At 40.7% G+C, this 15,908-nt stretch overlaps 1 protein-coding gene across 1 annotated transcript in view; it reads left to right on the top strand.

Annotated features, from left to right (window-relative positions):
- Nucleotides 1–14,577, top strand: part of FAM81B (family with sequence similarity 81 member B) — a 136,131-nt gene extending 121,554 nt beyond the window's left edge. Inside the window, exons 8-9 of the mRNA XM_030192318.1 lie at nt 6,931–7,126; nt 14,187–14,577. Coding sequence (XP_030048178.1) covers nt 6,931–7,126; nt 14,187–14,320 — 330 coding nt within the window. The 3' untranslated portion in view covers nt 14,321–14,577. The remainder of the gene's footprint in view (nt 1–6,930; nt 7,127–14,186) is intronic.
- The last annotated feature ends 1,331 nt before the right edge of the window (nt 14,578–15,908 follow it).

The following is a 15,908-nucleotide window of genomic DNA, read 5'->3' on the forward strand; positions in this document are numbered from 1 at the left end:
GGATGGGACAACTTCCCTATGAGGAAAGGCTAAAACGGCTAGGGCTCTTCAGCTTGGAGAAAAGGCGTCTGAGAGGAGATATGTTAGAGGTCTATAAAATAATGAGTGGAGTTGAAAGGGTAGATGTGAAGCGTCTGTTTACACTTTCCAAAAATACAAGGACTAGGGGGCATGCGATCAAGTTACAATGTAGTAAATTTAAAACGAATCAGAGAAAATAGTTCTTCACTCAACATGTAATTAAACTCTGGAATTCATTGCCAGAGAATGTGGTAAGGGCAGTTAGCTTAGTGGAGTTTAAAAAAGGTTTGGACAACTTCCTAAAGGAAAAGTCCATAGACCGTTATTAAATGGACTGGGGAAAATCCACTATTTCTGGGATAAGCAGTATAAAATGTTTTGTACTTTTTTTGGATCTTGCCAGGTATTTGTGACCTGGATTGGCCACTGTTGGAAACAGGATGCTGGGCTTGATGGACCTTTGGGCTTTCCCATTATGGCAATACTTACATAAGTACATAAGTATGCCACACTGGGAAAAGACCAAAGGTCCATCGAGCCCAGCATCCTGTCCACGACAGCGGCCAATCCAGGCCAAGGGCACCTGGCGAGCTTCCCAAACGTACAAACATGTTATTCCTGGAATTGTGGATTTTTCCCAAGTCCATTTAGTAGTGGTTTATGCACTTGTCCTTTAGGAAACCATCTAACCCCTTTTTAAACTCTGCTAACTTTGTGTCATCAGCAAATTTAATTACCTCGCTAGTTACTCCCATCTCTAAATCATTTATAAATATGTTAAAAAGCAGCGGTCCTAGCACAGACCCCTGAGGAATCTCACTAACTACCCTTCTCCATTGTGAATACTGCCCATTTAACCCCACTCTCTGTTTCCTATCCTTCAACAAGTTTTTAATCCACAATAGGACATTTCCTCCTATCCCATGACCCTCCAATTTCCTCTGTAGCCTTTCATGAGGTACCTTGCCAAACGTCTTTTGAAAATCCAGATACACAATATCAACCGGCTCCCCTTTGTCCACATGTTTGTTTACTCCTTCAAAGAACTGAAGTAAATTGGTCAGGCAAGATTTCCCCACACAAAAGCCGTGCTGACTTGGTCTCAGTAATCCATGTCCTCGGATGTGCTCTGTAATTTTGTTTTTGATAATAGTCTCTACCATTTTCCCTGGCACCGATGTCAGACTCACTGGTCTATAATTTCCTGGATCTCTCCTGGAACCTTTTTTAAACATCGGCGTTACATTAGCCACCCTCCAATCTTCCAGTACCACGCTCGATTTTAAGGATAAATTACATATCACAAACAGTAGCTCCGCAAGCTCATTTTTCAGTTCTATCAGTACTCTAGGATGAATACCATGCGTTCCAGGAGATTTGCTACTCTTCAGTTTGCTGAACTGCCCCATTAAGTCCTCCAGGTTTACCGTGAAGTCAGTAAGTATCTCCGACTCGTCCGCTTGAAATACCATTTCCGACACCGGTATCCCACCCAAATCTTCCTCGGTGAAGACCGAAGTAAAGAATTCATTCAATCTCTCCGCTACGTCTTTATCTTCCTTGATCGCCCCTTTTACTCCTCGGTCATCCAGCGGCCCAACCGATTCTTTTGCTGGCTTCCTGCTTTTAATATACCGAAAAAATTTTTTGCAATATTTTTTTGCTTCTAATGCTATCTTTTTTTTGTAATCCCTCTTGGCCTTCTTTATCTGCGCCTTGCATTTGCTTTGACACTCCTTATGCTGCTTCTTGTTATTTTCAGACGGTTCCTTCTTCCATTTTCTGAAGGCATTTCTTTTAGCCCTAATAGCTTCCTTCACCTCACTTTTCAACCACACCGGCTGTCTTTTGGACTTCCGTCTTTCTTTTCTAATTCGCGGAATATGTTTTGCCTGGGCCTCCAGGATGGTATTTTTGAACAGCATCCATGCCTGTTGTACAGTTTTTACCCTCTCAGTTGCCCCCCCTAAGTTTTTTTTAACCGCTCTTCTCATTTTATCATAGTCTCCTTTTTTAAAGTTAAACGCTAATGTATTTGACTTCCTGTGTATAGATACTTCAAGTTTGATATCAAAACTGATCATATTATGATCACTGTTATCAAGCGGCCCCGGTACCATAATGTCCCTCACCAGATCATGCACTCCACTAAGGACCAAGTCTAGAATTTTTCCTTCTCTCGTCAGCTCCTGCACCAGCTGCTCCATAAAGCTGTCCTTGATTTCATCAAGGAATTGTACCTCTCTCTAGCATGTCCCGATGTTACATTTACCCAGTCTATATTTGGATAATTGAAGTCACCCATTATTATCACATTATGGAAGTGGGGCATGGCAGAATTATGTGCATAAATTAATAGAATAATATAATTTATGCATATTCTTTGGAAACCTAGGCCTAAGCATTTATACCTGCTCCTTGTGGGGTGAGCCTACCAGCAGAATCACTTTTTCTTTCTCATTATAATGGCAAAGGCCAGTAGTACCTCTGCTGTAAAACTGAAATGGATCCTAGTCAGAATAAACACTGAGTGTCAAAATATAAATATAACAGCTTTTAGTGGCCAGGAGAGAGAGAGATTCCTCTGATATCTGATACCAGTCCACCAACCCAGAAATAGCCCACAATGTACAGCGCCCCCCTCTGGAACGTCCCCTCAGCCACTTGGATTCCCCCCCCCCCCCTCCCCAGGCATACCTACAACATTCTCTGATCTCTACTGGGGTTTGGGCTGGAGCAATAACCTAGTTGCTCCTGCCCTTGCCAATCCTGGGTTCAAAATGGCATTGATGACCCCTAGCGGTAGTCTTGCAGTACTACCACTAGCTTTCTCTATATGAGCAGATTCTCTTTCCCCTCTTTGACCATTTTAAATTCAGGGATCTCCTCCAGGAATAAGAGCCTTTCTTGCTCCTTCCCTGTCTTAGGCACTTCTCCAAAATCCACAAGCATGCTCCTTGCTATATACCTCTCCTGGCACACTATCCACCACTATGGTCATTCCTATGGGGGTTTACCATGGTTCAATTCATTCTTCACGCCCTCATCTTTATGTATATGTTCTCTAGTGGAACGAGCACAAACTCAGTGCAGGGAGCAAAGCCCCCTCACATAACATAATTACAACGCACTAACAAATTGTGTTCATATCAAATTAATATAACAGCTGTGTTGATAAGACTATCAAGCTAACCAAGACTTATTTCCACAAAGTAGTTGCCCATTTTATGCCCATAGAGTTATGTAATAGAGAAATCTTTTAAATGGCCCAGACTACCAGCCCTGGAAGAAACTGTTGTTGTTCTTTGACTGGGGGAGTGAATAATTCTTTATCACTAGCCAGTGTGAAAAACTTTGTGGGGTCATTTACAGAGGTTATATAAAATAGATTACAAAGTAGAAAATATGCAAAGAAAAACTGAACTGGAAACCCCAAGAAGCCAGATTCTGCATGCAGAGTAACGCTAGAGAAATTGAAAAACAAATGCATTCCCTCTTATACAGTGCCCAATATGAAAATATCAGGTATGCACAACAGAGAAGGGTGACAAAAATTATAAAGAGGATGGGACAACTTCCTTATGAGAAAAGGCTAAAGCAGCTAGGGTTCTTCAGCTTGGCGACAGCCGAGGGGAGAAATGATAGAACATGAAAATAGCCGTGGAGGGGCATAATCGAACGGGTACGTGAAAGGGCGAGACAGACCGTATTTTCGAAAAAAACGGCCGCCCATCTTTTTTTCGATAATACGGTTTGTGTCCGGCAAATGCATCGGATATGTGCGGATTTGAGCTGGGCGGTTTCGTTTTTCAGCGATAATGGAAACCGAAGGTGTCCAGCTCAAAAACGAACAAATCCAAGGCATTTGGTCATGGGAGGGGCCAGGATTCATACTGCACTGGTCCCCCTCACATGCCAGGACACCAACTGTAAAAAGGAAAAATAAATAAATAAATACCTCCCAAGTCCAAAGCTCCTTTCCCTTGGGTGCTGAGCCCCCCAAATCCCCCCCAAAACCCACTCTACACCATTACCATAGCATTTATGGCTGAAGGGGGGCACCTAGATGTGGGTACAGTGGGTTTTGGAGGGCTCAACGTTAACCACCACAAGTGTAACAGGTGGGGGGGGGGAGGTGGGCCTGGGTCCACTTACCTGAAGTCCACTGCACCCACTAACAACTGCTCCAGGGACCTGCATACTACTGTGATGGAACAGGGTATGGCATTTGAGGCTGGCATAGAGGATGGAAAAAAAGTTGTTAAAGTTGTTTTTTTTTTTTTTTTGGTGGGAGGGGGTTAGTGACCACTGGGGGAGTCAGGGGTGGTCATCTGGTCATTTAGGGCACTTTTTGGGACTTGTTTGTGAAAAAAAGGGTCCAAAAAAGTGACCTAAAATCACGCTAAAAACGGCCATTTATTTTTGATTATCGGCCGAAGGCGCCCATCTCTGCTCGGCTGATAAACACGCCCCAGTCCCGCCTTCACCACGCCCCATCAACTTTGCTCATTCCCGCGATGGAGTGCAGTTGCAGGCGCCTAAAATTGGCTTTCGATTATACCGATTTGGGTGCCTTTCGAAATCTGGGCACCCATCATTTTAGAAAATAAGGCTGATAGTGGGTCAGACCAATGGTCCATCTAGCCCAGTATCCTGTTTCCAACAGTGACCAATCCAAGTCACAAATACCTTGCAGAAACCCAAATAGTAGCAACATTCCATGCTACCAATCCTAGGTCAAGCAGTGGCCTCCCCATGTCTGTCTCAATAGCAGACTATGGACTTAAGCCCAGATATGATAACTGCTGTTTCTACATCCTCCGGCAAAGAGGTCCAGAGCTTAACTGTTCTCTGAGAGAAAAAATATTTCCTCCTGTTTTGTTTTAGAAGTATTTCCATGTAACTTTATTGAGTACCCTGTAGCCTTTGTACTTTTTGAAAAAGTAAAAAATCAATTCACTTCTACTTGTTCTACACCTCTCAGGATTTTGTAGACCTCAATCATATCTCCCCTCAGCCATCTTTTTTCCAAGCTGAAGAGCCCTAACCTCTTTAGCCTTTCCTCATATGAGAGGAGTTCCATCCCCTTTATCATTTTTGTTGCTCTTCTTTCAACCTTTTCTAATTCTGCTATATCTTTTTTGAGATATGGCAACCAGAACTGAATGTAATACTTAAGGTGAGATCGCACCATGGAGCGATACAGAGGCATTATAAAATTCTTGGTCTTATTTACCATACCTTTCCTAATGATTTCTAGCTTCCTGTTTACTTTTTTGGCTGCCACCGCACACTGGGCAGAAGAATTGAATATTGTCTGCAATAACACCAAGATCTTTTTCTTGGGTGCTGACCTCCAAAGTGGACCCTAGCATCAGATAACTATGATTCAGATTATAGAGGTCTATAAAATACTGAGTGGAGTGGAACGGGTAGACATGAATGGCTGTTACCTCCTTCCAAAAATGCTAGGACTAGGGGGCATGCAATGAAGCTAAGTAGTACATTTAAAACAAATTGGAGAAAATATTTCTTCACTCAATGTGTAACTAAATTCTGGAATTCATTGCCAGAGAATGTGGTAAAAGCAGTTAGCTTAGCAAGGTTTAAAAAAGGTTTGGATAATTTCCTGAAAGTCCATAAGTCATTATTAAGATGGACTTGGGGAAAAATCCACTTCTTATTACTAGGATAAACAGCATAAACTCTGTTTTACTGTTCTGGGATCTTGCCAGGTACTTGTGACCTGGTTTGGCCACAGTTGGAAACAGGATACTGGGCTTGATGGTCCTTTGGTCTGTCCCAGTATGGCAATGCTTACGCTCTAACCTAATATGACCAGAGACAATACAGACCAACAGGAACACCTGGAAATTTTCCTTGTTCTGTCAGTGTTACCGTTATGTTGTGAATGCTTTCTCCTTTATTTTAAGCAACTTAACAACATGTGCAAATATTGACATGCCAATAAAACTGTCTGAATTCTGCTTTCTATGCAATCTGCACAGGCAGTAAAAATGCAGAAGCATAACTCACTTTGAGGAGATCACTTACTAGCAGTTACAGGATATTTCTCTAGAGTGGGTGCTTACATTGAACCTGAACTCTGTTTGGGATAATGTGGGATACAAATGTCATTATAAAGAAATAACCATGCTAACATGCATGTAAATGTTTAAAATAATGGTATATATGCACATGTGTGGAGGAGTAGCTTACTGTTTAGAGCACCAGCGTTGACATCAAGAGGTGCTCGGTTCAAATCCCACTGCTGCTCCTTGTGATCTTGGGCGAGTCAGTTAACCCTCCATTGCTTCAGGTACAAAGTTAGATTGTGAACACTCCAGGGACAGAGAAATACCCAGTGTACCTGAATGTAATTCACCTTGAATTACTACTGAAAAAGGTGTGAGCAAAATCCAAATCCATATGAATGCAAATGCCAACATTCCACCTAAGCTCTATTTACTACATGTGCAATTTTACACAGTGTGTATTTGACAGATATGTGTGTGCATAGGCGGAGTCTAGATGTATTATATAGGTAGGACTCACAGTTAAACGCATGTAACTTATAGAATACTATAACTTTACCCACTAAGTGATCACATTTAAATTATAGGCAGTACGTCACCAATTATGCTAGTATTCTATAAAGGAATGTAGGCATCTACTTGCCCTTATAGAACAGGTGCCACACGGGCACCCTCTGGGGTCTATATACTGTATAGGCACAGTGTTATAGAATAACCTCTTTAGTTATGCATTATTTGCAGATCATTAAGATGATTTTACTATTTACCATTTCAGACCTGATTTCAAACAACTCATATAGGTCTACATGATATTCTTGCATGTGCTTATCAATATATGACACAGAAATGTTGCTACTTCATTGAATGTTTCTAGGACACAGCAGAGAAGAAAATGCATGAGAAACTGAACTACCTGACTGTAGTGCTGGAAAACAGAGGTGATGTGCAGACATTGGAAACTGAGCTAGGCAAAATGAAACACTCTGAGGACAAACTGAATGCAAGAATAGTCAAATTTGAGAAGCAGATTTGGAAGGAGCTGGATACCATCAAGAATGACTTCCAAGCAGGTGAGCAATTGCCTTCACCATGAAAAGTTCAGTAGCTATGGTATCCTAAAACTGTCTACTGTCAAGCTATTTGAGACATAGTACAACCTAGTGCCACTAGTTTGAACCTCAAGCACCCAAATTCAGCCGACCATGGAACAAAGTGGGAGGTCCCCTCTGAAGATCTGGAGTAGGGGGGACAGGCCTTCTGTCAAAAGAAGTGTGGTATGAATTTCACTGCACACCACTAGCAGAATCCAAGGTCAATCCTTCCAGATCCTCTCCCTCCTTCCCTGGCCCCCTAAGCCTATTCATGGGTCCTCTCCTGCTGTGGCCTATATCTATATCCTCTTCATCCCTGAATCCAGCTCCACTTCACCAGCAGTTCTCATATAGCTAGCCCCAAATCTGGTAGAAACAAATATCTCCAGACTATGGAGGAGGTCATGTCACACTCCAGCCTCAACACAAGGCCAGCTAATCAGCACCAACCCCTGAGCCATTTACAGACTGCAACAGCAATATCATTCATCAAAAAAATCAGAACAGGGCCAGTTAAGTATTCACCAGCTCACAAGCTCCATGCTGATTTTTCATGAGTAATATTGCTGCCACTGCCCTGATCAGCAGTTCTGGTGAAGCAGCTGGTAGGCCACTGGGCCTCTTTCCTCGTTGCCTCCCCCCCTTTTTTTCACTTCTTGAGGAGTATTTAAGACTCTTGATCAGACATGATTCTTTTGTTAACAAAGGTGTACAGCAGAATATATGGATAAGGACTGAAACTATGAGGGGAACTTTCAAAGTGAGTTACATGTGTAAAAAATGTTTTAGCCCCATTACGCAGCTGTCAGTACATTGCCCTTTGTATTCTTCCTTTTTTTTTTTTTTGGAATTTCTTCAAAATTGCATCATGAAAAGAGAGGAAAATACACGGGTAGGGCACAAATAGCATGAACTAACTACATGGCATGAATTCAAGTGCAACTCAAACCAAAGGAAACCAACCAAAATGTTCAGGATCAAAGTTTATTCTCCAAAATGAATGCTGATAGAATGACCTAACATGGGCCGTGTTTCATTATACTGGGCATCAAACAGATGCTAGTAATAAAAAAAAAGAATTAAAGAGATTTAGCCCATGGCTACCACACAGCTATGGAAAACACTTTTCTTTCCACATAGGGTTCTCCCTGAAGGGATAGACTAAACTGCTGGGCTTCCTAGTGGGATTAAGTATCCCTTAAGCACCAAATCAGACTCAAGACAACTAGATTATGGTTCTATTCAAATTTCCTTCCTTTTCCCACGCAATTGGAAAAATACTATGGCCCTTATTTTAGAAGTATCTTCACACATAAATGACATTTCACAACACTCGTCATTCGTTTTGTTCCTCCTTCTGAAGCAGCTATGTGAAACAAGGAGGCCCTTTGTTGGGGGTATTGGAGTTATGCTTCCAGCGACTGTTGAAAGTGATATTCAATGCATTTGAAGGAGCGACTCATAATGCAAGCTAAGTGGTGGATTTTCTGTTTCCTTCCTGTCGCTAGGGCTTTCTCCTTTGGAACTGATATTTAAGTTTAGGAAGCCTATGAAAGAGAACCCCTTTTGAGGTTGGGTTATAAGTCCACGACTTTCCTCAGGGTAATTGAGGCTTCATTTTTAGTAAGTGTGGTGCCCACAGATTAATGTATCCTCTGTCACAGCTTTTTGAGCAAAGGTATACCAATCAGAACATAATGCATAGGTAAATAAGTATTGCCAGACTGGGACAGACTGAAGGACCATCAAGCCCAGCATCCTGTTTCCAACAGTGGCCAATCCAGGTCACAAGTACTTGGCAAGATCTCCAAACAGTACAATACTATGCTGCTTATCCTAGAAATAAGAAGTGGAGTTTCCCCAAGTCCATTTTAACAATGGCCTATGGACTTTTCTTTTAGGAAGCCATCCACCACACTCTCTGGCAACGAACCCCAGAGCTTAATTACACATCGAGTGAAGAAATATTTTCTCTGACCTACCTCAAATGTACCACTCTGCAGCTTCACCGCATGCCTCCCTGGAAACAGCAAACAAGCGATTCACGTCCACCTGCTCCATTACACTCACCATTCCACAGACCTCCATCACATCTTCCCTCAGCCGTCTTCAAAATTAAACCGACTCTACACCACCCACTGCAGTTTCTGCCAGGTTGTTGTACCTGATGGTTGCCCCCTTCATTTCATACATCATTTGCAGTGGGTGGAGCTCTGCAGCCTAGACATTCTCTGCAATTAAATTAAAATTTAAAAGCAGCAAATAACTTTATTTTCCCAACTTCACTGTAGTATTTGAATACTGAACGTTTGCCCAGGTGAGACCCATTCAAACCAGGATCCCCCAATCTCAGTCCTCCAGAAACTGGTCAGGGTTTGAGGACAGACCCAAGAAACAGACATGAACTCTATTTGTAAACACTGTCTCTACTGTATGCAAATATACCAAATGTCCATTATAGAAATCTCGGAAACCTGACTGGGTTGTGGCCCTCAACACTTTGGAGCTTCCTGCATTACAGTTTTACGGCTGATAACACTTTTCAAATAACAGTTTTTGCTGTTTCTCTGCTCTCTTCTCTTTTGATCCTTCCCTTTTCTTAGAAAGTAAACACACTTGCTTTGTTCTGTATGCAAATGTATGTGAATCAGGATTTGATTCAAATGTCCTTACATGCTTGTTTATTCACCTTATACTAGGATATTAAAATAAAGCAGATCACCAATAAACCAATTGTTAAAAACAAATTCTAAAATTCACACGAGACCTCGCAAGTAATTCAATGCCAAGATTCAACAGTCTCCTAGAGATTGACAATAACAGTAGTTTCAATCTATATTCATGAATGGGGCCATCATTAAAAAAAAAATCAATACCCATAATGACATCCATAATATTGCTGACCATACAAGGTTTACTTTTTCGTTCAATAGTCCCACAAAAGTCTAAATGCATTGATAAAGAAGGCTAAAAGAGAAATTGAAAAGAAGCTTACTACAGAGGCAGAAACTCATAGTAAAATCTTTTTTTAGGTACATTAGAAGTAAAAAGCCTGTGAGGCAATCCAGCGGTTAATGTGGACAAGTGCAAGTTATAACCAAGACTTCATCATGTTTGGCTGCCTATATGGTTGGCATGGTGGAAACTTGACAACCAGTATTTAAACATAGGTGCTGGGGCGGGTACGGCTCTGGCCACCTTGTTGGGTAGACTGGATGGACCATGTAGGTCGTTGTCAGCTGTCATCTACTGTGTTACTGTGATGCACTTAGGGAAGAACAATCCAATTCATAGCTACCATAACTAGGTTCTATATTAGAGGTCACCACCCCAAAAAAAGATCTAGGTGTCATTGTGGACAATATGTTGAATCTATACAGCGACAGCCAATAAAGCAAACTGTGTTAGGAATAATTAGGAAAGGAACTGAAAATAAAACAAAGAATATTTTAATGCCTCTGTATCGCTCCATGATGCAGCCTCACCTTGAGTATTTTGTGTAATCCTGGTCACCACATCTCAAAAAAGATATAGCAGAATTAGAAAAGGTACAAAGAAGGGTGACAAAGACGATTAAGGGGACAGACCTCCTCTCATAAGGAAAGGAGACAGCTGAGGGGGATATGATAGAGGCAACGAAAGCCTGAGTGGAGCAGAATGGGTAAAAGTGAATTGTTTACCCTTTCAAAAACTACAAAGACTAGGTGACACTCCATGAAGTTGAGCATAGTAAATGACAGCAGATAAAGACCTAAAAAATATGTTTTCACTCAACACATAGTTAAGCTCTGAAACTCATTGCTAAAGGATGTGGTAACAGCAGTTGGCACATCTGGGTTTAAAAAAAGGTTTGGACAAGTTCTAGAGGAAAAGTTCATAAGTTGCTATTAAGGTAGACATGGGGAAATCCACTACTTTTCCCCTGGGGGGTGGTAGCATACAATCTTGCTATATTTGAGGATTCTGCCAGGTACTTGTGACCTGGATTGGCCACTGTTTAAACAGGATACTAGGCTAGATAGACCATCAGTCTGACCCAGTATAGCAATTCTTATGTTCTTAAGTCCAAATCCATTAAAAAAAAAAAGTCTCTTGCTCTCTTATTATATATTATGACTTAAAAAACAAACAAACTTCTAATAATCCTAACAAATAACTGTTGTTTCAGCCCATTGTTCTACTGCAAGAGACAGGGCAAAATGAATTCAGCTCCACAAATAAGCTATAATTTCAACACTTCATTAAAAACTAGTAAAAAAAGGCCCGTTTCCGAAACCAATGAAACGGGCGCTAGCATGTGGTTTTTTGTGTGTGTATGTGTCACAGAGTTATTGTGTGTGCGTGTGTGTGTGCAGGTTGTTGATGTGTGTCTTTTTTTGTTTTGTTTTTTGCTTGGGGGTTGGGGGATGTGCTGTGCTGGCAAAGTGGGTTGGATTGGTGTGTGGCTTTGAGGGTGTGTTTCTGTTGTATTGTGTGTGTGTGGTTTTGACTGTCAAGGAGGTTTGTGGAGGGGGGTCTTTCTGTTGGTGAAATGTAAATTTTTGCACATACCCACAGCAGGAATATTCTTCTCTCGTTCCAGCGGTGGTTCTGTGCTCTCCGTGCTGCACAGATAATGAGCCATTCTGCTGGGGATTGCTCCTCCCTTATTGTCACGTAGTTTCCTCTGATTGGTCCGTCTTACGTTGCCTAGTGTTGCCTGGGAACGGTGTTGTGATGGTCCTTTGTGTTTCAGAATGTTGAGGGTGTTTTTTCTGATTGGTCCGTCATGCGAGGGCGGGGCAGAGAGACATGGTCAGTGTTGAGGCTTCACCACCATGAATCCATGAACCCTTCAGTGACTGACTGAGTGACTTCAGAACGTTGTCTTCAGAACGTTGAGGGTGAGTTTTATTATAGTAGATACCACTTGAATAGTCTGGAATACTTTAATGGCATGATCTCTTTAAACCACCAGGGCTACCCAGCTACTCGGAAAACTAGGCATCCACCTAGGGTGACAAAATTTAGGGAGGAGGGGTTGCAGCACAAGTCTGGCATGCGTAAGACTTATCCTCCCTCTGCCATCCCCCATGTCCCACTATCACCTCCTTTTTCCTGCTGGCCAATCCTCTCCCTATTTGTTGTCTTATTTCTATGTCGATTTTGTCCCAATAAGGTCTACTTCTTGTATAACTCCAAACATAAAAAAAGATGTTAATGATTCTGAGTAACTTCCTAAAAGCATTTGTTAGTGTATCTGCTTTATAGGACAACTTTCAGAAGTCATTTATCCAGGTAAGTACCAATTTACCTGCCCATCCTTAGTGAAGCTATATGTATAGGCAGCAATCTACAACATGTCCACTTTTAGTCACATTATAAGGTGACATTCCAGGAGAAAGGGCATTTAGGTTTGGAAAGGAAAATAATGCATATAAAGTGCTTTTTATTTATTTAATTAATTAAAATTATTTCTAGCCTATCTCCAATACTAGGCAGGGAACAGCAAACAAGAACTATTCATAAAACAAACACCCAATTTACACATCATATTCACATCTATTCTCCACATATACACTGCCATCTTACACCTCACCAATTTTCACACTTATGTGTGACACTTTATTGAATTAAGTATCCACGTAAAAAGCAGGTGCAAAATTCCACTGGTATCTTCTGCGATTTTCAAAGTGGAAGCCCTCACACACTTTCCCTTTGAAAATTGGTAGAAAGTCTGCAGGTAGAAAGTACTCACAGACGTTGCAACAATGTGTTGTAGTGAATATGCAACAATATTGCAGTGTATGATGGATAAGTCAAGTGCATCGTGCTAGTGTATGAGTGCCACCCTCTGCTGAAGTTGACCTCGGAAGTATGAGTTTCAACTATTTCTCTACTTGGTTAGGTAATAGAAATAAAACAAAAAGAAATCCACACTAACTGCATGGCACATTTAAAGGATTAGTACAATGATTATCAGACTGCTCTTCAAGGACCACCTAGACAATATTGTTTAGGATACCTACACAATCAATGTGCACAAAATCCTTATGTTCCTTAAAAAAATGGTTTTCTGCTCCTTTAGGCTTCTAACTCAACTGGAACTTGTCTCTATTTAAACAATGGTACCCTTCATTTGCACATACCTGAATGTTGCCCCACCCTAACTTTTAAAAATTCTTCCCTCCCCTCCCATTCTAGCACAAGGCAAGAGAGTCTTTAGCCATGACTCACAGATGGCAGCTCCCTCTGCTGGCTGGAATGTATGGCTATCACATTATCAATGCTGTATAATAGTTGGGACATATTTCCCCTAGGGAACTGAGAATTGTCTTCATACCACTGCTAGACTAGGATGGCTTGAGAAATAGAAGTTAGGATCAGAAACTGTATAAATAGAGGAATTTGCAAGTTTGAATGCATCCTATCATATTTTCATAAAGTTATGAGTAATAGGCAAGTGATTGAATTAGACCCACTTAACTGCTACCTATATTACTCAATTATCTACTTTAATTGCTAATATGACAAAACTGTACAACTAACTACTCCCTCTTTCCCAAATTAGGTCTGAAAAGAATTATCAAGTATGCATATTGGTTCAGCAGATAGGAATTATCAGTCTGTCCTAATCTATACTCTTATTCTTAATTATTTTTTTTAATATTCCTATAATATTTCTGTTGTAGTGAAAGTGTAGTTCATGCTGTGTGTATCAGTGAAAAAGTCCCGTGTTAGTGCATTCTGAATTGCATGTTTTCGGGCAGCAGAATGTGAAACATGCAAGGGTGTGAAGATTTTTGTTACATTAGGTCATGAAGGATGAAAGAACACAGAAAAAAAACAAACCTAAGTATAGCAGTATATCTATTGGTTCTTAATGACATGAAAAAAACAGTTTAATTGTATAATGAGCTTATATCAATTTAATGGAGTTTCAGGTAAGTGATAATCAATTACTATTTGACAACTTTTTAAATCATCCTTAGAAAAAGAAAAGCATTTTGATTCAATGTTACAATTGCAGTTTAACTAAGTGTACTTGCTCCCATACCAGGATTTAAGTCGATTCAAGAATCTCTTGGTTCACTCAAGCAAATACAAGACACAAAAGTGAAGCTAGCATCAAAGAAAATCCAGAACGATATCAAACAAGTACGACGCAAGATTATTGATTTGAAAGATATTTGAGGGTCAAAGAACATTGAACCAATAGACAACTGGAGGCATTTGGTTACTTTTCAAAGGATTCAAACAAGAGATGGAAAAAAAATAAAAACCATATCCAAGTATAAAACCTGTTCTCCTATAAAGGATGTAGTGCTTTGCTTCTTCAGCATCCCTGCTTTTCATACGCATTTCTTTTCCATCCCCATATATTAACATATAATCCATCTCTTGTAAAATTACCCTCTCTCCTAACTCAACTAAGGGTACTGTAAACACATGAGAAAAAATACTTTACAAGCATAGCATTTAACATCCACAACTAATTTATTTTTTCATGCTATACCATCTTCTATTTTAGAGATTAATACCAATACTTATCTTTCTGTAGTCCAGTCTAATAAGAAACCCTCAGGGAATATAGTATTCATGTTACTACCTGATTGTCAGTGCTCTTTGAGGTCGCACCATTCATAATAATCACAGCCATACTAATGACTAGAGAGAACAGAACTCTTGTCTGCAATGTATTTAAGAAAGGATTTAAGTAGCCTGAATTCCACAGAGCAGTCTTGGGGACAGCACAAAACAATAGAGGTGATTCAAGTGAAACGAAACCTTTAAAAAGGAGGTGATCATCACATTAAGGGGTGCTTTTACTAAGGTGCACTGAAAAATGACTTGCGGTAGTGTAGGCGCAGGTTTTGCCCACGCGCAGATTCATTTTTCAGCGCGCCTGTAAAAAAAGGCCTTTTTTTAAAAATTGACAAAAATGGAAGTGTAGCAAAATAAAAGTTGCCGCATGTCCATTTTGGGTCTGTGACCTTACTACCAGCCATTGACCTAGCGGTAAAGACTCATGCGGTAATCGGGCAGTAATGACCTACGCATGTCAAATACTACTTGGCGCACGTCCGATATTCGCATCCAAAAATATTTTTCAGATGTGCCTATCGGAAGCATGACAAAAATGAAATTACCGCAAGAGCCATGTGGTAGCTAGGTGGTAACTCCCATTTTGGCGTGCGTTGGGTGCGCGTACACACTTACACAGCTTAGTGAGAGGGCCCCTTAGCCTGTAAAAGTGTAAATGAAAAAGGCATGCTTCCCCATCATCATCTACATGTTTTTGCCTCAGCAGCTTGGTCTTTCAGTTTTCTATCTGCTCTCAGAAGAATGCTTAGTTTCTCAACAGCATCCAGATGACCAGAACATTAAATTCATCTGGCATTTTCAGTACATAAACCATACCATCATAAGGCAAAATTAAGCCAAGAGGAACTCCAGCCTGTACATATCTCCTGTTTTAAAGTGCCAGACTGCAATGACATGACTTACCCTACCTAGAAAACCAAAAAGAAAGCAGATCAAAGAGACAAAAAAAAAAAAAACAGAACAAGAGTGTAACAGGAGAAGTGGTTTATTACAAGGTTACCCGACGTGGCCACGTTTTGCCCTCAGACTGCGTCAGGGGTACAAAAAACTAATAGGGGTCAAAAGCAAAGTAAATCCCTAAAAGTAGTCATACAACCACCTTACATAAGTACTTCTTAAATCAGAAACGATATCCAAAGCTTACTCAACACATTTCACACCACTGGGTTTTTTTTGT

Source organism: Microcaecilia unicolor, chromosome 2, assembly GCF_901765095.1.
Source record: "Microcaecilia unicolor chromosome 2, aMicUni1.1, whole genome shotgun sequence".
NCBI lineage: Eukaryota > Metazoa > Chordata > Amphibia > Gymnophiona > Siphonopidae > Microcaecilia > Microcaecilia unicolor.